The sequence below is a fragment of the Filicampus tigris genome, chromosome 12 (assembly GCF_054856515.1).
Source record: "Filicampus tigris isolate MCC_2025a chromosome 12, RoL_Ftig_1.0, whole genome shotgun sequence".
NCBI classification, from domain to species: Eukaryota; Metazoa; Chordata; class Actinopteri; order Syngnathiformes; family Syngnathidae; genus Filicampus; species Filicampus tigris.
The window spans coordinates 9,830,001-9,856,139 of record NC_141228.1 but is presented as its reverse complement, the minus strand read 5'-3'; the positions used below and the strand labels follow the sequence as shown (position 1 = coordinate 9,856,139).

The window sequence follows — 26,139 nt, the reverse complement described above, 5'->3', positions numbered from 1 at the left end:
GCTTATTGTCACGTTTTGACTCCCTCGTACCATTCTTAGAGATCATAATAAGACACAAAATCCAAAGAAAGGGGAAAATTGGACTTGGACTTTTTTAGACGCTTACTAAATTTAAGTCTTTCCTGTCGTCCAGAGTGACATTACTCATGACGATTAAAGGTCTCCCGTCTAATTTTTCAATTTTTGAGGTGTTGTACTTTGTGATGAACATGGAAACAAAACAAGTGACATCCACAGTTTTCAGACCTACTCACGACGGTAGTTCAGATCATCATTACAAAATCAGGAAAGAACAAGCAAGCAAAATACTGCAGCAAATGAGACAGTTTGTGCAAATGGTCTATGTCTTAATCCATCAATAATGGAAAAATACTAACTTCCGATGATAACAACAAACTGCAATGGTGAGTTTGCCGAAGTCACGATGTTCTAATCTATACTGCATCTCCAAAACACAATGCTCAGCACATTATCAGTCACAAGACTTTAATGGGTCAACAAAAAAAGTAAGAATACAACATAAGATACTGTCAAGTCTCCGATTTACTTAACTGTCAACCTTTCCCTCAGTATTTGAAATGATAACATTATATATTAGGAACCCATTATAAAGCCAACATTTATTAATTTATTCATCAGTAGCATCATTTTTTTTCCTCCTGCTCGAACATTATTAGCAAAGCACAAAGTGAACTAGGTCATTCATTGTATCTTCCTCATTACAAATTTACAGTTAAATTCTGTATGCTGAAGCTTAGACATTATGGAAAGTCAAAATGATCAAAGCGCAGGGAACATTGGTTGTATTCAAGTTGACAAAGGAGCCTTGTGAAAGAGAAACATACAGTATTTCTTCCATCTTTCTTCCTATCTACATGCACTAGTCCACCGTTTGTATGACTTAATACTGTTCCGTCCTTGAATGTTAGATAACATTATTACTCCACCCAAGAACAACAGGGAGCTAGAGCCTGAATCAGTCCTGTCATTTACACTCATCAGCTTGAGGTGCAGGGAAAAAAACAAAACAGTACGTGGCAAAGTGCTTCTTGAAAGAAAACCACTATTGTAAATCTTTCAGTGTTTAGAAAAGGTCACTCAAGAGGACAGAGATACTCTTAAAATTATAAGTGAGGTTTGGTGCTTTGTAAAGAGCCAAAAAAATCAAGTGAACAAAAAAATTGTGTTGATTTGCTTTAAGAAAAGTCACTTTTCGACCTGTTATGTGACACTGCAACATCCACAATGTCTACCAATTATGGCCATCAAATTAAAACAGTCAACGATATCAAAACGAACGAGAGCAGTGAGTCACAGATTCAAAGTCCATCTGAACTGCAGCCGGTACAAGCATAGTCACCGGAGGGGGTTTCCCTTTGCTTGACCTTCCAGCACTCGGGCCTGTAGCGAGGGACGTCTCAGCTATTTTCCTCAAAGGCCTTCAATTCATTTTACACTCAGACAGTATATTCAGTGCACGCCAGTTCAATGAGGAGGGAGATGGGGACCTTCATTGGGTCAAGGAAGGACATTTCCACTAGGTTTGAGGTTCTATTGCACTTTTTGGAACAGTGGAGACAGGTGAATTGAAGGTTACTGGCTGTTTATGCGGAGTTAAATGGGTGAAGCGGGGGTCTGGTGTTTGGCCTGACATTGAAAACACGCAGCGCAGTGGCGTCGTCTGTCAGCATGTTGAGCCGACACACGTACTGGAGCTGGGAAGAGACACCTCATCTACGAGTCCAGAGAATCAGCTAGAGAGAACAAAACAAACATTTCCATTAATAATGCGGCTCTACAGTATCAACTCGGCTCAGCTCTACTCAGTTCGAGCAGGTTGAGTTTAGTACGGAGGCAAAGTGCCCAATTCCAAAATAATGCCTGTATACAGATCACTTCTATTTATGTGTACATTTCAAGTTACTGTTACATACTTTATTATACATCAACATGCAAAGATTCTCAAATTGTGAACAAGAGAAATAAGTGAATATTTTTCCTTCACTGAACCGGCTCAATAGAACCTTTAACCCAAGCCAAATACTTAATTACCTTCCTGTGGTGGGTCAACACTGATCTCCTCAGCCTCCTCCGTCTCATCCCTCATCTCCTCGTCTTCGTCCTCCTCGAGCTCGTTCGCGATGAGCTGCCGAGCCAGCTTGATGTTGAGGCCCTCATTGTAGTGCTTCTTCCTCATCATTTGAAAATGTTTCTTTTTGGCTGTAGCGAAAAGGGGGGAAACGTCAATGTAAAACAAAATACAATTGACACGTTCATCTGGCCGCGATGAGCCCTTTGATTTGGAAAACAAAAGTCAAGGTTTAATTGAGAAGACCTTTCTTTGAGATTGATTCTTTGAGACCTTTCTTTGTATGTTTCACACAAACATACAGGATGTGACCAGCTCTGGCTAAATGGGTCAAAAGATTCAAATTGAGATATTCAAATACTTTGTATTCTAATTCTAAACTTAATTCCCTTTCAAAATGATTTATAATACATTGAAGTACCTCAAAAATGGACAAAGTTATAACAATGTTATTATTGCCAGGTTGAAATTCCTAATTTTGAGGAAAAAAAATGTGTTGAAGGTTTTGGTTACATACTGTACATCTTTCAAAGGTCCATAGCAACCAGTACCTAAGGTACTGGAAAGAATATTGACCACAAACCTACTGGAACTGTTCAAAGCCCACTAGAACGTACATTTCAATGGCAGGTAAGGACATCGTCTGAGATTTTAATCATTTAAAAGATGAAGTTAAATCGGGCAAAAATGATTGATGATTCAGCCTCAACCAAAAAGCAACTTTGAAGATCTCACTGATCTTACGATTCATCTCCTTAGGCATCATCAGCCAAAGTTTCATTGTCTTATTGTCGCTACATTTTTTATTTGGCCAAATTCATTCACTGTTTATTAATATTTTATCATGATATCGTCATCTCAAATGCATTTCACCACATAAATAAAAACGTTTTGATGGTTTTTAAGCAACACATCCACACTTTATACAAGTCACTCTATAAATATGTCATATAAATGAGTCACGATCATCTCCATATCATCTCCATCAGATGAGATGGATAAAAACAGGTATATTTTGCTGCTTAGTTCATATTCCACAAACACAGTATTAATCGAGACTTTAATTACGTGTTGACGATTTAATGTTACATTTATTGTGGCTGTGTGAACCATTCCATTCTTCTGGACCCGACTGTATATGAAAATGTGATTTGTATGGCCTGCGATTGGTATGCAACCAGTGCAGGCTGAATCACGCCTCTTGCCCAGCATCAGAAATACAAATGAGAACAAGCCGATATAGAACTATGTATGATGGATGGATTATTAGCAGGACTCATTTATCCTAGAGAGAAAATTAATTTCAACACAAAAATATGGCAGACGGCATTCACAAAAATGTCAATCAATTGCTGATTTCTACTTGAGCGGCAGAAGAAAAGTATGGCCGCCTCAACAACTATATTCAATAATGAAGTCGAGGGCTAGCAGATGTCTTGGCTCACCTTGTTCCTCTGGCGATAGCTCCTCTTCTTCTTCACTACTTTCCTCTTCCTCCTCCTCTTCTTCCTCTTTCATAAATCGAGGTTCTGAGCCTTCTGCTGCTTTCAGCCTTGACAAAAAGAGGAGAAGGTTCTTCAGTTTATTACCTTTAGACATTCCATCACACCTCAACTTCTCTGCAGTTCAGTCAGTTGTGAATATCTGGTTGACTTTCAAACCAGGCCCTATTTGGAGTGAGAGCAGATGGGGAGGAAGAGGAGGATGAGATTAGGGGGAGGAGAGCGCGGGCACAGAAGCAGAGGAGAAGAAGCGAGCATGTGAGATTGTGAGTACTCGAGCATGAAGCAAAAATAACAGATTTACTCGTGCTGTCTCTCGCACACAGCAGCGGAGGACAAAATGAATAATGCTTTATGGCTGAGCGCACGGTGCTGAATGGCCGTAGGGGAAGAGCCCATTTACTGTACTACTACACTCAAACCAAACTGTCCTGATTCAGCCTGTCATCTTAAATCTGATTGTTACACAAGATGTGGACAAAGACAAGACAATAAAATGTATTTTGAGGTAAGGTGCCTCAAAAAAAAAATTGGTAGGGTGAGCGGGTGGACATGGCGATCGGAGATAGGAGGAAATGATCAGCTGATAACGAGAGGCCTCCAAAGGAAACAAATGAGGCTAATTGAGTTGCTAGCCTGGAGCTAACCACCATCCTCACTGAAGCTCGTCTCATTCCAGCATCGATGCACTTCCATTAGACGGCAGAAAACAAACATCTCTCTCTTGACACACAGGTTAGCAAGGCTCAAAAACTATAAAGATTGCAATTTGTCCACGTCTGTAACTAGCCTTTTGTTTTTTAATTCACCAAATTTGACGTTGACGCCCTTCTCATCTGTTGCATGCACATTCATTTCTTACTTTGATGTCAGGTCATCCACTGGGAGTGCACTCCGACCTTCTGAGTCACTCAAGGCCCCTTCATCCTCGTCGTCTCCAACCATCCTAAAAAGCACATATTTTGACCATGTGACAAATATTCAGTCGACTCTTTTCAATTAAAATAATGCTGTGATAAAAAGGCAAACCTATTATAAGGTGTGCTGGGCTCGTCTATCTTCATCAGGCCGTAATCTTTGTCTGCTGGATGGTATGTGGCCAGGATATTCATCTCGTCCCACTTCTGGGTTTTCTTTCTATAAAAAAAAGGGCCAACACAAAAGCAGTGAGAAGTCAACGATAGACAAGTGCATTGTGACCAGCACACACCGCTACCGACCGGCATCCTCGGTCCCAAAAGATCTTTCCAAGAGCAAAAGCGACCACATTTTAACTGGGGCTGAACATGTCCCAGTTTTCACTTTTGACTGCATTCTTTTGGGAACACTCAAGACCAAATGCATGAAAAATGTTATGAGCATCAATTTTTCAATCAGTGCAAGAAATGACTTCAGACAGATCGCTATGTTTTTTTCAGCACTCATACTGCTTATTAGGTGCCAAAGAGGCCAATATTCGGAGCCAATATCCGTTTGTAGTAAAAGGGAAATATTGGCATCAAAACGTAAAAAAGTACAAACTCCAACCCTCAACTTTGTGTAAATGCCTTAAGCTCATTTATAAAACTTTTTTTTCACACATTTGACAAGCCTTTTTTTTCTTCAAACAAAAATAGCAGTGTGCTCCCAGACTATCAGTAGCATGTTTTAAACGGATACCCCAACGAATAAAGCATTCCAGAAAGTTTTCTAGAGCAAATAAAGTTTTCCAAAACTTTAATACAACTGAAATGCTCTGATGCAGCACCAAAATAACCCTGTTTTATATTGATCTCTTATCGACCATCGGACTGTTATCAAAGGCCGATGCAGAATGTTTACAAAACGCCAAATATCGGCGCCGATAATCAGCCTCTCTCTATTTAACATGAAAGTCAGTTCATTTCTGCTCTGTAATAAAAACCTGCCCAACCAAGGAGTGGTATGGGGGGTGAACAACCAACCGCAGCCACAGATAAATATAGGGTCATATTCTGATGACTTTACCCGGAGATGGTCTCCAGCTGGCAATATTTCGCTTGGAGATAACTCATTAAATAAAGTGAGTCATGAGAGAGAGCTGAGCAGCGCTATCAGGTGACAGAGTCGCAGGACAGTGAGGAAAGGTGCTACCCTAGCGACTTCTGTGAAGCGAACCCATCAACAACAGCAGTGAGCATTGGTTTACTAAGGAGATAGCAGCTAGTTAAAACATACAGTACAAGAAAGCATGGCCTGTGCTAATTAAATCTGTTGCAGAAATGTTTCAAAGTCATCTAACTCATTTCCGCAATTTCAAATCTGATCAGGTCGTTTGTTGTGCATTGTGCGGCACAATACGAGAAATGATTGGCAGCACAGTAATATTTGCCAGACATCTGTTAATCGTACTGGTTGGGTGGGACAACTTGAGGATTTGAGTTCTTGTTTGAAGTGTAGACAGGAATGTTGTATTGTTTAAATTGGGACAGCTGACGGGATGATGGGTGGCTTAGCCAGGATATCCTTTGGTTGTAGAATGAGAAGAGAAAAGGGATTTGCTCATGACCAACACATAAGCAGGGAAATATGTTTAAGCTGCTGCAAAACTAAATGAGAGTATAAGACGGCCATTGTTGAGGCAGGCTGGGGAAAGCTCATATTGGATATTGAAAAAAATAATAATTATAAAACCAATATTAACTTTTCTTTTTAATGGCAAAGGACCACCGCTAACTGCTGCCCAAAAACAAATCAGTGTTTCTGGAGTTATTATGAGTGTTTAGCAGCTGCCAATAGTACTTTATATTAAGCGGAAATCAACCCAAACATATTTTTTTCAAGAAAATGTTCTATGCAAGCCCACTAGTTGAAACAAGGCATTCTGATAAATATTGCATTTGTGGAATAAGAGTTAATCCACCTGTTTTTAGCCTTCTCCGGGGGCGGCCATTTTGTCCCTTCTCTCGACTGAAAATGACATCACAACTACCCACGGATCAAGTAACGACCAATCACTGTTCAGCTTTGATAATGAGCTGAGATGGCTAAAAAGGGGTGGATTTTGCTGCTAAACTCATATTGCACAAACACGCTATTAATCAGAATGCCGTGTTTCAACTAGTGGGCCTGCTGGGAACATATTGTTGGAAAAATTGTTTGGGTTGATTGCTCTTTAATATCTTGCTTCATTTATTTGCTTGCTTCATCATTTATATGGGAAAACTGTCGCATAACAGATTTGGTTCAACCATGGTGCAGGGCTCCACTCCAGGAACCTTCTAGCTGTTTTTTTTTTTCCCTTTACCTCCTCACTCACTTACAGAGGCTATTTTGGGATCAACACAGAAAAAGCTTGATTCACTGCCGGGAATGGAATTCACTAATAGCTGTCATCTCTGGCCTAATTTTACAGAGTGCTGCTCTAACATTACTAGCTCACGTCTAGAGCTGCTGGCTCGGTTAGCAGAGGGACAATGGCTGATACTCACTGATCACAAAATGACTGATAGAGTGATAAGACCAGCGTGGCTTTTGGCGTGGCTTTTGTGGGAATCGCATACACAATTTGGTAAATAACTGCATCGCAAAGCACACTAATAAGACTTGGAAATTCTGTAACAACGGTTCCGTTTACTTGGTACACTGTGAGAGCCACAAGAATATATATGGTATTCTACCCCGCAAAACTGTGCTATTTTGGAGAATTTTACAACAGGCATCTCTATTTCTCCATTTCAGCCATTTTTACCGACGTTAGAAAGGCGGCCGAGCCCTAATTTGGAGTGACTCATAAATATGTGTTAAGTGTCGATAATGTATGTTGCTTATGTATTAATTGATTAACATGTAGAATCATCAAAACTGTTTTATTTTCTTTATGTGGCCAAATACATTTGAGACAGTAGCAGCCTAATTACTACAAACCTTAGAAACAGGTGGTTGGTTAGGTGTAGTGCGAGCAGCATGAGTCAGTGTAATGTAGTAAGGTTAGTCTCAAGCCTGTCCCAAATAGAACACACACGAGGGATGTAACGATAATGGCGATAACACAATATTAAAATTGCCATATCGTCGTCGTCGTCATGTTACGATATTAAAAGCAGCACATGTCAATCAAAAACCCTTACTTTTTGCCCACGTCACCCGAACACAGCATTATGAACTACATAGACCATGATACTTTGCACCACTGAGCCAATAGGAACACATGACAATAAAATGACTGGCCAAGCCTATTTCTTTGTCATTGCTGTTATTATGTACAACAACAAAACATTGTGTTTTTTTCCCAAAATCATGAGTTTTTTTTTTTTTTTTTTACACTATTGTTGAGTTTTATAAAGTATCATGAGCTTTTTAATATCACCAACCTCCCCACAATATCGTGATAATTATTGTATCGTGAGGTCCATATTGTATTGTGATGTTTGGATAAAGCTGTATCCTGGACAGACACCCAACTACTGGTAAATGTGTATACTATACTGGAATAAAAATAATACAGGGGATTAAATATTTCATTTTTACAACAGAAAATGAACCAGCAGAGGATTTTTTTCTTTATTTCATTTTTTAGGTGTTTAAGGAACAGTATTATAATTTCCTTCTGGTTTTGTTTTTTGCATTGGATTCTTTATTTTCTGTTTTGGCCAAGAATTTTCATTTCAGCGTATTTCCGACTATTAAAGGAACACTTGGACGGGCTGAGTTTAGGGACTTATAAAATAAGTTTGTATGTTAAAATTACGTCAGCACCAAAATTCACGCCCCTTAAAAGAATCTGTAGTGATTTAAGGGTGTTTTGGAAATCATTATTTGTTCACTGATTTCTCCAAAACAAATTGATCAAATTTCAAATGCAAGCTAATATCGTTTTCCTGATAAAAAAAAATAAAAATTGAGCTTGTTTTTGAAAAGTGGACCATCCCGCCTGGATGATCGCTTTAATGTTGACAATTACAAACATTTTTAGTATATATTATATTTTACAGAGGTGGGCATTCCGTCAGAGTGGCGAACCAGTCCGTCAATCTATCATTGACGGACGGCCATTTTGTTAATGATTGACGGGAAACCTTTTTAAAATGACGGATGACGAATGATAGTCAGTGATGGACTGACGGTCCATAGGTACGCCACTGGTGGACACCCGTTTTTCTGACAATTTTTTGGGGGACCGACTGACAGACCAACAGAATTCTAATGGACTAACTAAACTGACGATTCCAATTCAGTTCGATGTGAAAAATGATTGACTGACGAATGACGGACAGGTACCCTGGCCGCTGACGGATGACAAATGACGGACCAGCAAAATTTTGTAAAATGACCACCAATGATATTTGGTATACATTTTGTTCCCTAGCCCCACACAAAACACAAAATCACTGTATTGACTTTTAAAGCATACTGTCAAGAGAGATGTATTAATTAACCATATGTTCCTGAGTGTTACTCTAATTTAAAATAGTGTAGAATTGCACTGCAATGCCCATTGGACACCTGTAAATCCCAAACATATGACTAGTATTTTTGAACGAAATAGCAAATGCGTTTAAGGTAGCAAAATAAGGGATGTTAAATAATAGATTCTGTGTCCATTAGTAACTCAGTTACCAAGACAAGTGAGAAGGGTGTAACATGATATTACATTGTGACAGTAAGTAAAGTCAATGAGACAATATGGGGGATCAAACAATATCAAATAGTGGGCCATAAAAGTGAGTAGTCTCAATATGAACTTTGATTGATAGAACAATGATTGTGTGCATTTATCATTTATTTAACAAGTGGAATGTGTAATGATATGACATGCATGATATATGCCTGAAGAATCGTTGCATGTAACAGAAGATGTGTCAGAAAAAAGGCTCGCGAAGAATGTTGTTAGAACACACGTAGAAGACTTATAGAGCATAACTCTGAGCTCCTGGAAACAAGCAGAAAACAAGAAAACCATGCAGACAGGAAATAACACAAATGTTGCGACTTTCACGGTCGTAAAGTTACGCTAGTCTGCGCTAACAAGCGGGGCTGTTGTTAAGCTAGCTGTCGTAAATGTAAGCCATTCATACACACACCCGACAGGCGGCAACAGGGAAACACTCACTGCTGGTCTTCATCGGAAAGTCCGGCAGTTTGTTCGGGTTTGTCTCCCAGAAAGTCACCAGGCGCAGGTTTAACGCTGGCGGCGTTATTCTTATTTTTCAGGATGCCTTTTATCGGCCGCGGAGCTGCCATTCCTTCTCCCACGTTGGCTGTCAAAGCGGGCTGCTCGCGCAGGTGTGAATCCCCCACTGCTTTTCCCAAGTCAATTTCTTCCTCTCAATGTTCAAAGAGGGGATCAAACATGCTTGCTTGGATAACTCAACGGTTTTCGGTACGTTCTGGAAAGAAATGGATAGGAGCTACGCAGCGAGAGCACATTTCTACTCTGTTGGCTCACGACTGGCGAGGTAACTGTGCTGGGAGCGGGTGTACTCGAGACATCATATCGCGATAGTTTAAAAGCGCGAGTTCCGTGTAACGTTTGGGGCCCTCGGTCAAAAGCATTTTACTCAACATCTTACAGCAGAAAACAAACACTGCTCCCTTGTTTAGTTAAATAATAAAAAAAATCACAAAATTCTTACTCCTCATATATGACAAACTGAAAAAAAGGATTTTTTTATCTCTCTGTTTATGGCCAAATGTAAATTTTGTAAATAAATGGGGTGTGTGTTGGGGGTTGGGGCAAATACATAAATAAATAGATTAAAAAAAAACATTTAAAAAACATTATATTTATTTTCTATTATTTTGAATTTCCATACAGACATGTGGGTCAGTGGGAGACCTGGAGTGCTTTGAATTCAAAGGGGGAAGTCTACGCCAACATTTTTTTTTTTCAAGAATATGTTCTATGCAAACCCACTAGTTGAAACAGGGTGTTCCGATAAATATTGCGTTTGTGGAATAAGTGTTAATTCACTCGTTTTTAGACATCGCTGGGGGCGGCCAATGTGTTTCTGTCCACTGAAAATGACATCACAACTGCTCACAACGACCAATCACGGCTCAGATTCAGAAAACAGGTCAGCCGTGATTGGTCATTGTGAGCAGTTGTGATGTCATTTTCAGTTGACAGAAGACAAAATGGCCGCCCCCAGACATGGCTAAAAACAAGTGCATTTTGCTGCTTAATTTATATTCCACAAATGCAAAACTAATCAGACTGCAGTGTTTCAACTAGTGGGCCTGCTGGGAGCATATTCTTGAAAAAAATATGTTTGGGTTTACTTCCACTTCTAAGTACAGTGTACAATTATTTAGGTTGACTAGGGAAAACTGAATTACAAATATATTTATTTGTTGTTTCAACCATTCACAATTACATTACAGATGTGGGGGGAAAAATCTAACTGCAGTACTGTATTCAAAATGTAATAATGACTCGTCAGAAAAACGTTTTTTTGATGTCCACAATGTTAATTCCAGATAAGTTAAAGATAAATTCCAGTCAAACTTAACTTTTAAATGTTAAAAAACGGTTGCCATAGACTACACCTAGCACATATTGAGACAGACAACAATTCACACTCACATTGACACTGTCACTGAGTAGAGACTGAACGCACAATACTGGCACAGAAGTCAGGGGGACAAAATGAACCACAACACGGCCAGTGACTCATTTGTGAACGTGTGATTCAGAAACAGAACTTTATTGTTGGCAGGAAAATCTTGATTGTGATTATAAATTACAAATGCAGATGGACAGAATATCAATTGCTTGGTCTTAATCGCAAGTAAAACATCTAGCAGAGGCGAAAACAACAAGGATAATACATTCATTCATGCCAGCCTTCAATTGAACTGTTGTCAGAAAGTGTTCAAAATGTATTCACGGCGTTAATTATTTCCACACTAACCACTTAACTGTATGTCTCAAAAAGCTAAGTAAGTAAAGGGAGTGGCTTCCTGTGGCGAAGTCTGAGGTAATGTTCTCATTTCATTTGTCACTCCGAAGGATTTCTTAATCATCCACTGCGGTTCAGGCAGGTGGCGAGGCAGATGGATTATCCACTGTCCTGCACTACATTTGTGACCAGGGGCGGAGCCATGGGTTGGCCTAAGTGTGCACAGGCCCACCCAGTTTGACACACTGCCCACCCAGAAAAATTCATGAAATATATACTTTAAAATTTTTTGTTAATTATTATTAACCTCCTAAGGCCCAACCTGTTTTTTCAACATGCATTTTTTAAATTTATTTTTTGCAATTTGGGCTTAATGGAACCTAATTAGAAGAAAAACTAAGCATCATCTTTTAGTTTTTTGTATTGTATTGTACTGTATTTTGACTGTAGTATGTAAAACTCTTCTGAGACCACAAGATGGCAATGTAAGTGCCCACTTATGTGTCCAAAACACCCACAGTTCGACACTGCACACGCTTGTGGACACAAGAGCTAGAAAGTACTGTCCACATATGTGGCCACTAAGCCTTAGGAGGTTAAATTATTTTTGAATTTGTGTTTCTTTGTGTGTGTTTTTTTTATTTTATTTGAATACTAAAAATGTTATAATTGTGGTTGCTTCAATATAAAGTAGGAAGAATAGAAACCTGGTCATTGTCAAGCAATGGCGATTCGACGTCTGGGGTGCAAAGGCGTGTTGAAGAGGCGGTGGGAGGTTGGTGATGCGCCAACAAATGCTTGCCATGGAATGTGTTTTCTGCTAAGAGGTGGGAGTGAACAATGGCGGGCGCATAGGCCACTGGGTCCTTCACAAGTGTCACCCATTATTACACCATCCTGTCTGCCCATGATCTGCCTGTATTTTGGCTTGTTCTGAATCTCTTTCTTAAAATGGGCAGGTATCATGGGTAGCTTGCATGATGTGGCAACACCCTGTTGGTGGAGAAAATTAAGTTGCTGATACTTTGCTTGGTCTCCAGTCTCCTTGGATTGGACGACATCTGTGACTGGGGGAAGCCATCTACCAACAGCACTTGGCTATTTAAGGTATACTGGTCGTGACTTGAGGCCATCCTTTGTTGCACTGGGTGCAGCCAGCGCCTGATACATGAAGGTAGATACACATGGACAGGGAAATATTTGCCAAAGACACTATTGAACATAGCTTCTCTGCTAAGTAGCACACACATGCTCTATGTCCATGTCGAATGGCAATTTTCAAAGGGTCCAGTCCACCTGCGTCCCAGCCTAACAAGGTCATAATATTTTCGGCGACAAAAAGCTTGAGGATGAGGAGCTGACTGCTTTGTGCTGCTACACGGGCGGGACATCTTCTCGCATCCCTATGGGTAGTTTTGGTGGCACCACTGTCGGTATGGATGGACCCTACAGGCTCACCAACCCCTCCTCAGTAGCCAATCTGCCAGCTCTAGGTGGCCAAAAGAGGCCGCAATGTAGAGTGCCACCGTCAATTGAAACCTGTAAACATTGAGAAAATGTTTACAGTATGTGGACTTGCAGTAAAACTCTTAATAAAGACTCTGTGACATGTCTGACCTCATTACAAGCCTCTCCTCTGACAAATGACTCTGGACTGTCGCTGTGTGGCCAAGGAGGGAACCTTGGAGGTTCTCAACCCACCCATCCCAGGTATCGAAACAAAGAATTGCACCTAAGACAGAAACAATATGCAGAAATGTATTTATTTATTTATTTATTTACTTGTTTGTTTATTTATTTATTTATGTCACCATTTGTTTGATTACACAAAAATGACAATGCTCTGTGTGAAACTTTTCTTATTATTTAAATTTGGTGCAAAATTATGAAATCAAGTAAATCTTTTGTTAGCTGCCTATTTCTGAAAAGGTGTCTATATCTTTGCTGCTGTAACAATGAAAATTTGAAAATCAATAAAGGCATTCTTATCTTATCTTATCCAATTTATATCAAAATGCTGCTACACCGAGGAATCCAATAAGTATATTGTATATAATAAGTAGATTTTTTAGCACAGAGTAGCTAACGGTGTTACCACCAGAATAAGTCTCTGATCAGTGGCACTTCAATGTTTGGCTAAATTGCCCAGGTGTGGGCAAGAAGGATTTGTGACTGGTGATGTGTCTACTGCATGTGCCACATCTACTGATCCACTATTCTAATTGGCAAAGTGTAATTCTGTAGCTTGTCAATTATGTTGCCTCCAGGAGTCAAAGTACAATCAACTGCGAAAGTGCGATTGATTTGCAGTCATTATGTAAAGGGGTGAACACCTCCAGGAAGTGGTCTCAGAGTCTAGTAACCATTAACGATGGCTGGAATATAAGAAAAAAAATGCTAGAGGGGTCAGAAAAGTTGCTAATAAATAGCAAGAAGTCACAAAGTTTGCAACAGTGGGTAGTCATCGCTTCAGCATAATGCCATAACCCTATGATGAAATAGAATCTTAGAATCTGTAAATATTTTGTTATACATCTGTATGAAATTATACACACGGGAAAAATAGAGAGAATTACCCACTCTGATAGCATAGTCTTGCAGGGTGTTCCAGTCATATTCTTTTCAACTTTCCCTGAAGGTACTTGTCGTCTATCGGTCTCGTGCCGGTATTTAGCCTTAGATGGAGTTTGCCACCCGCTTTGGGCTGCATTCCCAAACAACCCGGCTCTGAGAAGGCCGCGCCCCGGCGCTATAGCTGAATTCCAGCAGATGTAGTAAGTCTGAAGGCACTGACAGGAAGTCCACTTTGTACAGACACTATCGTTTTCAGTTGCGCCACTGACATATTTTGGAAGGACACATTTTCCATAACTGGCAAAGTTGTCCTGTCACAACATTGAAGACGTAAACCAAAGGTCTCTGATAAATCTGAAGAAACAAAAGACAAAAAGCGAAAATTATATATCACTCCATGGACCTCATAACTCACAATTCCATTTTTTTTTTCAAAATTGTATAATATTAGTTAGGCCACACATGTGTGGGTGTTATTTTTTACAAATTATTGACCAACTTAAAAGGGGTTGGAAATGGCTTGCCATATTTAATGATGCATTTTTAAGGGCTGAACCCCCTTTAGGGCAACCATTAAAAAACACTGTCAGATGTAAACATGTAGAATTACTTCAATGATCTTTCATGTCAGAAATACTGTACATCGAATAAAAGGAACCTCCGCTTCCTCTTTTTGTTTCAATGACTGTAAACTGGTGTACTTTACTGCACACCCACATCACAGTTGCCTAATTTCTGCTTAAAAGTCAGAATACCTTCATGAGGCCTTTTATGGCGCTGCTGCTCCTAATGCCCATGTCACACAGAGCCCAACAATCTTGGAGCACTGCACCACCATAGCTTAGTTCCAGGTATTGGTTGTCATTGGATATTTGCACAAGAAAAGACTCCTAACAGAAGAGAGCACAAAATTTACTGATCACCATAAAGAAAATCATATACATTTGGAATTGCATCACAGCTTTAATATAAATTAGAGCAAATTTCAACTTTTCTTATTAAAACATGGTCAATTGGAAATATTTATCATTATGAAGACAATTACCTTTACCATCTGTTTAATGGCCCCCATTGTCTGACCCGCAGAGACAAAAGACTCCCAGGAGTCCTCGAAGCAGACAAATATCCTCATGACCTGAACATCAGTCCTCCCTGTCTGATGTTTGTGCTCCCTTGTGTTTTCTGATGAAAAAAATAGATAGCCCAACCATCTGACGTCAGCTTCTTTCTCTGTCGAGTAGGAAAGAGAATAACTATTTCCTGCTCTCACACTGTATTGAGGCAATGCTACATTTGTTTCAGTGTTCTTTGATAGAATTTAACAGCTATTCAATAAAGTTTTACTGGGAAATTTTTACTGTCATTTGCATGTGACCTTTGAAACTTTATGTTCGGTCCTAGCTACACTGGAGTGAGGAGAAATATAAGTTTAACTGTTAAAGAAAAAGACACACAATGTCAACAAAGCCCAGGACAAAAGGTACACATAATCCATTCATCTATTTTCATTAGTGCTTTTCCTATTTTTCCGTAGAAAAGCCACATAAGCACGGGGGTTTACAAACTCCAAACAGAGCCTGAGCCGAGATTCGACCCAGGACCTCTCGAATGTGAAGTACACATGTTAAACGTAGACTTGATATGACATTGAATTCCTGTATGTTCAATCCCCAATCTCCACCAAAGCATTATTAGTGCATGAATACCCAAACGTGCACAAATATACAGTACAGTTTTTTACCGCCATGATTTATTGTTGAGTATCCTTGGGGCCCCTGAAAGTAAGTCTAAATCTAAGATATTATTATGGTAAAAAAAAATAATAAAATAGAATACGTGCATGTGCAGGTATGTGATGATCACACGAAGCAGTGATTCCTTACTATTGTGTCACAGCACATTATTGTTGTGACTCAAGACGGCTGTTTAGGTAAACCGGAGGAAATTATATTATAAATGAGTGCCAGGTTCTTTAATCCACCACTATCATGTTGTAATTATAGAAACCATCAATACTATATAAAATGCAATATGGCACACAATTGTTCCATGCATATCTGGAGCGGATCAGAATGGCTATTTAAGTGATGATTACAATACACAAAACATTTGAATTGTACATCATACTCACCAGAGATGATGATTAATAATTGTATTAATGTGTTCAGATTGTTAATGATGTGCTTTGCTAGTTTAACTTGGCTGTAACAAGTTTTGCTACGGCCAACCAATCAGAGGGCAGAAAAATGCTGGTTATTTTGTGCCAGTTAGCTGGCCTTATGAGGTGAATTTGAAATCAGATCGTTAAAGAAACAGTCTTATTACTAATATGGTTTAAAATACATAGGCCAGAACAACTGATTTAGAAGGCCCTGGAGATTTGACATGACAGCAAATACCGACAGAAATCTTATGGGAAATAAAATATCTTACATATATATACTGGAAGCCGTGCAGCCAAGAGAAATGCTTGAAATGAAGATAATAGACTGTTTGGAATGCATTAAAACAATTTCATGGAATAAATCGTACAATACAGGCTGCAGATGTCAGTTAATGCTTCTGTGATAGTGTTTAGGCCAACACAGAAAGCTTTGGTAGCCCTGACGACTCGCCACTCATGTTCTGTTTGGTCTTGGGGGGAAAAAAAGTGAAAAGATTTCACTACAGCAGGGGGGGCAGCCCCCTAGGACAAATGAGTACCTCACGGGCCTGTTCTAAAAACAGCTCACTAGTAATGGGACATTGTGATTTTCAAGCAATGCGTACGAGTGATCGTTTCAAATGAAATATATCGATTTGTTAATTATTGCGAGAAATCACTAACACGATCAGTGCCTTCACATGAATGAATATCATTAATGACGAAATAACACAATTTTAAAAGGAATTCGTGCACGTTTGTTATTTCAGAAGTGTGTTTGAAGAAGTAGCTCTCCGTTTTAAAAAGGTTGGTGACATCTGCATTAGAGGGTGCTGCATGTGTGTTTGCAGCGGGAATAAAATCTAGATAAAAATGTAAAAAGATACGACTTCATCCACAGATAAAACATTTTTTTTCCCACTAAAAGTGAATATACTCTATGATTCGTCAGTTGGGAGATACACGCAGCTCAATACATTTTGTTTTGGGGCCGTCACGTGTGAAGTGTTTACGTCTGGGACCATTTCCGGAAAGAAACGTGATTGACAGTCACTTTGCCCAATCAGAGGCGGGACGTCGGAATGCGCGTGTGACGGAAGTTGTACTCTCACATGAATCAAGAAAATAGCGGACCGGAGTGGATTAGCTGTTTGGCCCCAGCGTTCGAACGCATGACGTGCATCCACGATCGATGTCGTTGCAGTCAGTCTTTCACATGACTTGTATGTTTCTGCCTGGAGCTTCACTTGGATAAGAAAAAGCATCGCGAAGAAATTGAGGTAAAGTCCCCTGCTGCAGCTAACGCGCGTTAGCATGTTCCTAGCTCGTTGTTTTTTTTCCCCTTGCAACGCCCATCATTAACGTGTCCCGTCATTAATTTATGAGTACCAGCCTAGAATAAGCAGTCTTGCCTCGTAATATTTGTTTTACACTGCGTGTTATTCCATATGTATACATGTGTAATCGTTTTGTTTGTGGGTGTCTGAAATATTGTCATCATCTTCACCTCATGATATTTAAGGTTCTGATTTGGTCTGTTTGGATGTTGTGTCATTTTGAACAAATCACAGTTACATCTACTGTGTTTGATAAATTGCAAGTCACTTGATTTTTAGTCATCTGCTCACAGCTGTCATGTGCAGTGTAGCTTTCGCTTCCCTTTTATTTTTTTTCTGTGAAGTAGACATTCCGAATGTTTTTGTTGTTGTGCCACCACATTAAGAAAATTAATCCTTTGATATCACTGAGGATGGATGGTGTCTGCACATTTGTTTCTGTATGACTTGTTTGCAATAATGTAATTTGTCTGGTACCTTAAGACGTGTCCTGCAATAATCGATTTGAAATAGTTGAGCATCGTTGTGATGATGGATTATCATAGAGCTGCGTGATCTGGCCTCAAAACAAAATATATGAGAAAGGATACCCTCCCACACACACCCCCCAAAACACTTTTCAATTTGAAAGTGAACTTGACAAAATATTTGCGGCTTAGAAATCTGTAAGTTTTCAACACATCAACAAATCACTGCTTTTGCGACATATAAATGGACATTATGTAACTAGCACTGTACTGCGTAAGATCCTTCATGTTGTATGAAGAAAAGAAAGATTCCGCTCATGTCCGTTTCGTACCAGGAATCCCCTTGTTGCTTAAATGAAAAAAAGTTGGAAACTCTGACTCTGCTTTTGTAAACTAGTGCCTCCCTATTCGCATCTATGTTGCAGTGCATGCTGTCTGGGACATTATGTAAATTATGCAAAGACACACACAAAAAAAGATTATGAAAACATAAATCAGTATTCCTAGATTTAGATTTTTGCGCTGAAGTCAGGACAGGTGAGCATTCCAGGTGGAATAATTAACGGAAACTAGATTTTTAAAATGTTCTGAGTCATGTGTGATATTCAGTCCACATCACATGACTGGCATATGTGATGCATTCGGTTTATGCTGTTTTGGATATTATTTCCCAAAACCATCTGATGAACGTTATTCAAGTTATTGTTCACTAAAGTAGCAACATGAAGTTGTTCTTTTGTCAGAAACAGGGGCATTTATAGGAAAACTAAGGATGAGATGTTTTATTAACAATAAGTAACAAAGTCTCACTTTCCATGAATGTGGTATACTGTTGAACTTCAGTACTTGGTAAGTAGCCACAGAGTGCACTGGGTGGAGTTGCTGGCTGTGGTTTTATTAACATGATCTAAAATTAAACATTTGCCGTGCCTGTGGAGTGTGACATACTCGGCCAAGGGCATTGCTTGCTCTTTGTACAGTATATTTACAGGCAATTGTAAATGTCTAAAGTTTAAAAGCACTATGACAAGTAAAGGAAGCACGTCCTCATGTCAAGAAACGGTGGCAGGTGGCTTCTTGCAAAACCTTGAATTTTACTTTTTTTTTTTTTTTAAACATCCTTAGTACTTTGTTTTCATGCAACTGTCACTTACAATGAATCACCATATGACTCCAGCTGACCAAAGACATATTTTCTAATGTAAATAAGCCACTGCTCAACCCGGCCACTTCCAATGCAGCACGTTGAACACAAGTATGGCTTTGCATTACCGTGACGACCAGGGTGTCGAGAGGAGGCAGGCGGCTTCTTGTGCACTAGTGGAATTGGCAGCCCAGAGTGAAAAATGTAAGCACCCTTAATAAAGGGGAAGTCAACACAAACATATTTTTTCAAGAATATGTTCCCAGCAGGCCCACAAGTTGACACACGGCATTCTGATAAATATTGCGTTTGTGGAATAAGTGTTGGGTGTAAAAAGGGTGGCCATTTTGTCTTCTGTCGACTGAAAATGACATCACAACTGCTCACAACGACCAATCACGGCTGAAATGTTTTCTGAATCTGCGCCGTGATTGGTAGTTGTGAGCAGTTGTGATGTCATTTTCAGTGGACAGAAAAAAAATGGCCGCCCCCAGAGATGGCTAAAAACGAGTGCATTAACACTTACGCCACAAACGCAATATTTATCTGAATGCCCTGTTTCAACTAGTGGGCTTGCATAGAACATATTCTTGAAAAAAAAAATGTTTGTGTTGACTTCCACTTTAAAGACAGTAAAAGCGTGGATTACATTTTCACTCCTGGGGGAAACACAAATAATGTTTTATGATTACCCCTGGAGATCATTGTTACTTATACCACATCTGAAATATTACAGCAGCAATTTGCAGTTAATTCAAGTTAATTACCGGTAATAATATTTGAATGCTACACTGGCTGCCTAACCTCTACACTGGGGACAGACCAATTATCGGCCTGTCTGATTATCTGCGCCGTTATTCTGGATTCTGATGCAATTTTTAGCCAATAAGAGATTCGTTTAAAAGCGGGGATATCTGCTGTTACTGTCTTGAGCATACTATACAGCACTGATTCAGTACACTGGTTTCTTTTGAAACAATGCTGGATTGTTGATTGAATACTGAAATGTGACTTTTTTGGACCTGCGTTTTTGAACACAAAACTATAATTCTGTTGTAGGAATGGCAGCAGGTGTTTTTATATTATTTATTGTATTTTTATTTTATTTACAAAACAAATTGAAATAAAACTAATGATAGCAAAAGCGTCCTTTGTTTTTGTCTTTACGAGGGAATTGTATACATAAGATTTGGGGGTTAATTCTTAATGTACTTTTTTATGCTCCGCCGGTTTTATGACAGCTGTGGCACATTGAGATTGTAACAGTCACTAAAACTAAAATTGACAGATACTAAACTAAAAATAAGCATTAAAAAATAATAATAAAAATGATAAGCTTGTCATAAAAACTTAATTAAAACTAGCTGAATTTGAAAAGCAAAGTTAAAATCGAAAAGAAAAAGAGAACCCTAAACTATTACCATAACACTTGAAATAAGAAACAATTATACAGTATGTACTAAATAGCAGAGCTGGGCAGTCCGTCCCTGAGCCGGACCGGTCGGATCCTCCGGCCCGGCCGGATGCCCATTTTTGGGGCAGGGGCCGGAAGTGGATTTTGGTCCGGCCTACTAATCGGCCCTCATGCGTTTGACGTGGTCGTGAGGCGGCCAAATTCCATCCCAGCCTACTCAGTGAAAGGCTTCTTTTTAGGCTTCTTTCTACTCCTGCGTCGGCGCGAGCGACAACTGCCGCATTGATTCACGTGACCGACGCATTGTGCTGTTGGCAACAGGTCTGCAACACATGCCACGCACCCATCAGGAATTGTTGCTCCACTGATCGGTCCATTATGTCACATGTTGCGATGACATAGTTTCCCACACGGAGAGGAGAGAGAGGATGCAGCACACAGCTGGTTGCTGCTGCAAAAGGAAACTAGTTTGGCAATAAAATTAAATGCATAGTCTAGTCATCTCGGTCCCTTTATGGTTGTAGCAGGTACGATATCCATTGTTGTCGCTGTCTTTTTGAAGCGACGCCCTCCGACTTGGAACTTAACTGTTTCAAAACAACTTGTGTCCGGGAGTATGTTAAGCTGCGTGCAGCACTCAAGTATGACGCTGCCACATCAAGGTGGAGTTCATGCACTTCTTCTGGCGTCTTCTACTTCCGCAAATACGCCGTAGCAAACCTGCTGTGTATAGTGGTTTGCAGGTATGCTTTTATTTTGAAGGCCGTGTGGGAGTGTGGAAAATAAATAACTTGTTGAATGCGACTTCTGGCCATTTGTTTGACTCAAATAATTATACAATACGACAAAACCAACCCGGGGCTTGCAATGGAAGTAAGCACACGCAGTTGGGTAAGTACGTAGTAAAGTACTAGTGGCGCATTATGAAGCGTGTCCACAGCGGGTTCGAATAGTAAATTAGCCAGCTAATGATCCTTAAAAAGCTTCTGCCGTTAGCATCTCTCCCGCGGCGGTGGGGGCCGGAGGGCAGAACGGGGTGGGGGGGGGGAGATAATTTTTATGAATAAGGGCGGGGGGTCGCGGCCGTAAGGGTACCCAGGTCAAAAGAGCAAAAAAGGGTCAAGTGCCCAGCTCTGCTAAATAGGTACCTGGGATTGAATGTCAGGACTCAGAAAAGACATATACTGTAAATGTCTTTGGGATTAATTCTTTATGCCATCTAGTGGAAGAACATTTAATTGTCACTATAAGTCACAGGCATAGGTGAGCAAAAATGCATCATTTTTAGTAAATAGCTTTCCAATCAATTAAAGTAAATTTTGATCATTTCTTTCGGCATATCACCACAAACGAGTTAAAATTTTGGTTCTTGCCTGATTTTCTTTAATACACAATCGACTAACCAATAGCGGCACGGTGATCGACTGGTTAGCACGTCCGCCTCACAGTTCAGAGGTCGTGGGTTCGATCCCGGCTCCGGCCTCCCTGTGTGGAGTTTGCATGTATTCCCCGTGCCTGCGTGGGTTTTCTCCGGGTACTCCGGTTTCCTCCCACATTCCAAAAAAAACATGCATGGTAAGTTGATTGGATACTCTAAATTGCCCCTAGGTGTGATTGTGAGTGCGGATGTTTGTCTTTGTGTGCCCTGCGATTGGCTGGCAACCAATTCAGTGTCCCCCGCCTACTGCCCGAAGACAGCTGGAATAGGCTCCAGCACGCTCCGCGACCCTTGTGAGGATAAGCGGTATAGATAATGGATGGATGGATGACTAACCAATTCCTCACAACTGAAATAATGAAGTGACTAATTAGCAATCATCCTGCCCCTCTGTAGTTCTTACCCGTACTCAAAAGCGGTTTGTGTTTATTGTAGTTGTGACAACAACACGCTGGATCACAGTGTGTGTTTATGAGAGCGGTGCAGCAGCAGCTGGGCGTTGCAACGGGATGCCAAGATGCTGCTGTCCCTGGGAATGCTGATGCTGTCGGCCACGCAGATCTACACCATCTTCACCGTCCAGCTCTTTGCTTTCCTCAACCTGCTGCCTGTGGAAGCCGACATCGCAGCCGTGAGTAACTCTCAATGCCGATGCCTCCCTTAAGATGCAGTTAGCGATGATTTATCCGCAGCCTTTTTGTAATAATAACATATCTGTGTTAAATCAGTGTCCTAAATAAGAAATTCTTAACCTTCTTTCAGTACTCATTTGACAACAAAACTAAGACTTTTGATGACCTTCCGTCGAGGTTTGGATACCGACTACCTAGCGATGGATTGAAGGTGAGTCTGAAAGCATTGCGGTATACTATGTGTCCAACGCACTCCATTCCATGAAAAAAAAAATCCCATCTGAAATGATGGACGTGCAAAAAAATCTGTTCCATGGTCAACCTGCTACCAATGTAAGATCTTTATTAACGTTGAAGGAAATTTTATAACATTAGTCACAAATAAAATGAGGTTAACCAGTTTATAGGCTGTGAAATATGTGCCAAAGCAACAATCCGCTAAAAGAAAAAAAAAACATTTTTGTAGCATTTTTACTTTTTTGAAATGGAAACAAGCCTACAGCACTGCTTCTCGCATCATAAGGCAACACAAGACTGAGAATACCCCTCAGGGCAACAGGCGGCCAAACAAAGCCTTCTCTGTTTTCACTTGCACAACTGCTGCTGTGTACACTTGCCACACGTTTCCAAAACAACACGAATTTCAACCCATGGAACGCAATGTTTTGCTTTGTGACATCTGATTATTTATGCAGCTTCAATCAAATAATAAAAAAAAATGCTAGCATAACACTAAAAGTAGCTTGCTAAAATTTGGTGATAGAGGCTTTTCATTGGACAGCGATCATAAGCAGATGCTTATGAAACCCCATGTACCATTTAAATCTACATTTAAATATGATTTTAACAGAGGCGGCACAGTTGGGCACGTGACTGACATGTTGGCCTAACAGTCAGAAGTTGTCGGTTACAATCTCCCTCTGCTTACGTGTGTTCGTCTGTGGAACTCCGTTTTCCTCCCAGATAACAAGTAACATGCATGGTGGGTCATTTGATGACTTTAAACTAGGCCTGCACGATGTGTCGTTTAAACATCGCGATTGCGATGTGCGCATGCGCGATACTCACATCGTAGGACGTGCGATGTTTTAACTTTTTTTTTTTCTTAGAACACGCAAACTTTTATTTTGCTTCATAAAAGCAGCAAGCTACTCTGTGCTCTACACAGCCTGTCTCGCTCACCCCCTCCCTCCTACCAAGCAGTCACCGGCCCCTCCCCCTCCACTCTCACAGCGACTGCTGTCTGGTTTGAGATGGAGGAAGAGGAGACGACGGCATAAGCAGCAGTGGATTTAGTCCCCAAAAGAAAGTCAACATCCAAAATATGAAAGTGTTTCTGCTATATAAAGGAAGATTCAGAACAACAAAACATCCTTTGCCAACAGTGGCTCACCGTTGTTGCTGCAATCGCTGTCACAAGCCCCTGTATGAGCAGTTCAAACTAAGAAGTAGGACCCGAGGTGAAACTTGAAAAACTATTACAGACGCCTTCGCCAGCATAACTCCTTATAATAAGTCCAAACAGCACCGACAAATCACAGATGCAATATGTTTTTTACAGACCGTTTTAGTTAATGTTATATTTTTGTGAGCAACTCGGGGGACTAATGCACCTGCTCTTTAAGTTTTAATATTTTATAGTTTAGTTTAAAGGCGTTTATAACTCTGCTGCTGCTTTAGAGGGGTTTTTTTTTTAACATGTTGCTGCTGTTTACATTGAAGTGTGAAATACAATGTTAAATTATTATTATAATTATTAAATAATTATGTTACAGAGACATGACCTCTGTGATCCCTTTTATATACAGCAATCATCATTCACAGATGAACCCCCTTCGTCTGGATTAAACGATATTATATGAATACAATGATGTCATGGTGAGTTAACCAAATTATTCCCAAACAAATCTATTCAAGTCATCTGGTGAAAATTCTATTTTTAACATCGCAATATATATCGCAACCCCCCCCAAAAATCGCAATGTCATTTTTTTCCAACATCGTGCAGCCCTACTTTAAACTGGCCATAGGTGTAACTGAATGGTTCTTTGTCTTTCTGTACCCTGTGACTGACAGGGTCATACTACCTGAACTGGTGAAGTCAGCTGGGATATGTTCCAGCTCATCTGTGACCTTGAACATGGGCGAACTTGTGCTCAGTGGCCTTATTTGATTTTTTTAAAATGAAAAAATCATGCCATATATAGATGAGGTAAAAAAAAAATTAAAAAAAAGGTGTAAATGTGTTTATGAGATTCTGCTGTGACATTAGAATCGGATGGACCCTTTCCGTTTTATCAGCTGCTGCCAGGGATTTCCATGGTAACAATGACAAATGCATATTGCCGAGCTGTGGCCTACTTTTACATCCAAACCAACGGGAAAAGGAACAAGGCTAGTTCCTGTTCAGTCGCTTAGCAACCAACACTAAAGATGAGCAAGTTTGTGCCGGGCCGCCGTCCCTGTTCCGTCCTGCAGCCCACCCCGTGGTGGGCCCTGTGAAAATAAAGTGCAGTGTGTAAGTGCCTTAACATGAGTGTCTAGTGCATCCGCATGAGCCCTTTGTTTCATGCTCTCAGGCTCTTTTATACAGAGACCTCACATCAGAGCCGCATCAGAGCTGCAGCAGAAGGTCCCTCGATGAGAGGAACTACATGTTTTATCCAGAATTCTGCAAAGAAGCAGTATTTCTGTAACTGTGTGTGATTTTACACAACAAGCAAGCATCGTTGATGCGATTACTTCACCGTCAGTGTCTAGTGTGAAGTATCGAATACAAATCAGTTTGGGACATTGCTTTCAATACAACAATGGCGGGAGAAGTGAGTTTCAAGGTACTTGTCCCAGCAGTACAGTGTTTTCAACGTTTAACTGCTGTAATTCATAGTCAACGTTTTATAGGTCATTACAATGTCTACCCATTGCTGGCTTTTACGTCATCTGCTTGTTCCATTTCCCTTCTACCTCGTATTATATACAGATCATTGAGACCATAGACAGGCTGTGTAAAAGGGGCTCTTTAATGTAAACAGTGTTTGAAATGGATTATTATTACAACATAATCTCTAAGCGACAAGGTAAAAAAACATGCACTCATGTGGCACGGCATTAAAAAAAACTGCATTATTGTCTAAAGTAGGTGTGCCCATTACATTCACCACGATTGATAGTTTGCGAAAGGGAGTGTCGGTCGATCGCATGGCATTATTGCAATCAGTCAGCCTCTCCCAGTTTTATGCTAGTTATATAGCTGCATGTCAATGGCAGTGAATGAGTTACAAAAAAAACTAAACTTCCGCCTATAATCTGTTGTGAAATTTGTCACTTAATTGACATAGTACATGGCAGCCAGTCATACCAGTCATAAACCTGTTGCATGCATCACTGTGCATGAGCATAGGGTGCTAACTAGCGGTGGGCGCTATGGGCTGGGGGAAAAAAAATCTAAAAAGTTTAATGAAACTTGTTGTAATTGTTGATAGTGATGGCACAATACCAAATCTCAAATTTTAGATCAATCGATGCACAGGTTTGGGCACT

The 26,139-nt window shown here is 40.1% G+C and overlaps 3 protein-coding genes and 1 pseudogene across 5 annotated transcripts in view; 1 reads left to right on the top strand and 3 right to left on the bottom strand.

Moving 5' to 3' along the window:
- Positions 1-469: 469 nt before the first annotated feature.
- Positions 470-10,045, bottom strand: ppp1r2 (protein phosphatase 1, regulatory (inhibitor) subunit 2). Its single transcript, XM_086046691.1, has 6 exons — positions 9,662-10,045; positions 4,621-4,728; positions 4,454-4,537; positions 3,535-3,641; positions 2,053-2,220; positions 470-1,754 (listed from the first exon to the last, which is right to left on the bottom strand). The coding sequence occupies exons 1-6, from the start codon at positions 9,790-9,792 to the stop codon at positions 1,735-1,737; spliced, it is 618 nt and encodes a 205-aa protein (XP_085902817.1). The 5' UTR covers positions 9,793-10,045; the 3' UTR covers positions 470-1,734.
- A 2,048-nt stretch (positions 10,046-12,093) lies between these two features.
- Positions 12,094-14,052, bottom strand: LOC147138299 (protein ANKUB1-like; annotated as a pseudogene). The gene is made up of 3 exons (XR_015089009.1): positions 14,031-14,052; positions 13,068-13,182; positions 12,094-12,989 (listed from the first exon to the last, which is right to left on the bottom strand). The product of XR_015089009.1 is annotated as a protein ANKUB1-like (transcript).
- On the bottom strand, positions 13,257-16,588 carry LOC147138298 (protein ANKUB1-like). Its single transcript, XM_086047681.1, is given in 5 exon segments — positions 13,257-14,333; positions 14,336-14,378; positions 14,780-14,914; positions 15,070-15,254; positions 16,458-16,588. Coding segments are annotated over 4 exon segments (399 nt in total). The 5' UTR covers positions 15,157-15,254; positions 16,458-16,588; the 3' UTR covers positions 13,257-14,199.
- Positions 16,589-17,249: 661 nt separating this feature from the next.
- The window catches only part of rnf13 (ring finger protein 13), a 40,926-nt gene continuing 32,036 nt past the window's right edge, over positions 17,250-26,139 (top strand). For both annotated transcript variants that reach the window (XM_086046714.1, XM_086046713.1), the window contains exons 1-3: positions 17,250-17,447; positions 22,403-22,598; positions 22,730-22,810. In XM_086046714.1, coding sequence (XP_085902840.1) covers positions 22,485-22,598; positions 22,730-22,810 — 195 coding nt within the window. In that variant the 5' untranslated portion in view covers positions 17,250-17,447; positions 22,403-22,484. The remainder of the gene's footprint in view (positions 17,448-22,402; positions 22,599-22,729; positions 22,811-26,139) is intronic.

Coding starts and splice junctions, on each gene's coding strand:
- ppp1r2 (XM_086046691.1), bottom strand. CDS start 9,792: ATGGCAGCTCCGCGGCCGATAAAAGGCATCCTGAAAAATAAGAATAAC. Junction 4,538..4,620: donor CCCAGCACACCTTATAATAG/GTTTGCCTTTTT, acceptor TGTGCTTTTTAG/GATGGTTGGAGACGACGAGG. Junction 1,755..2,052: donor TGTTGACCCACCACAGGAAG/GTAATTAAGTAT, acceptor TGTTCTCTCTAG/CTGATTCTCTGGACTCGTAG.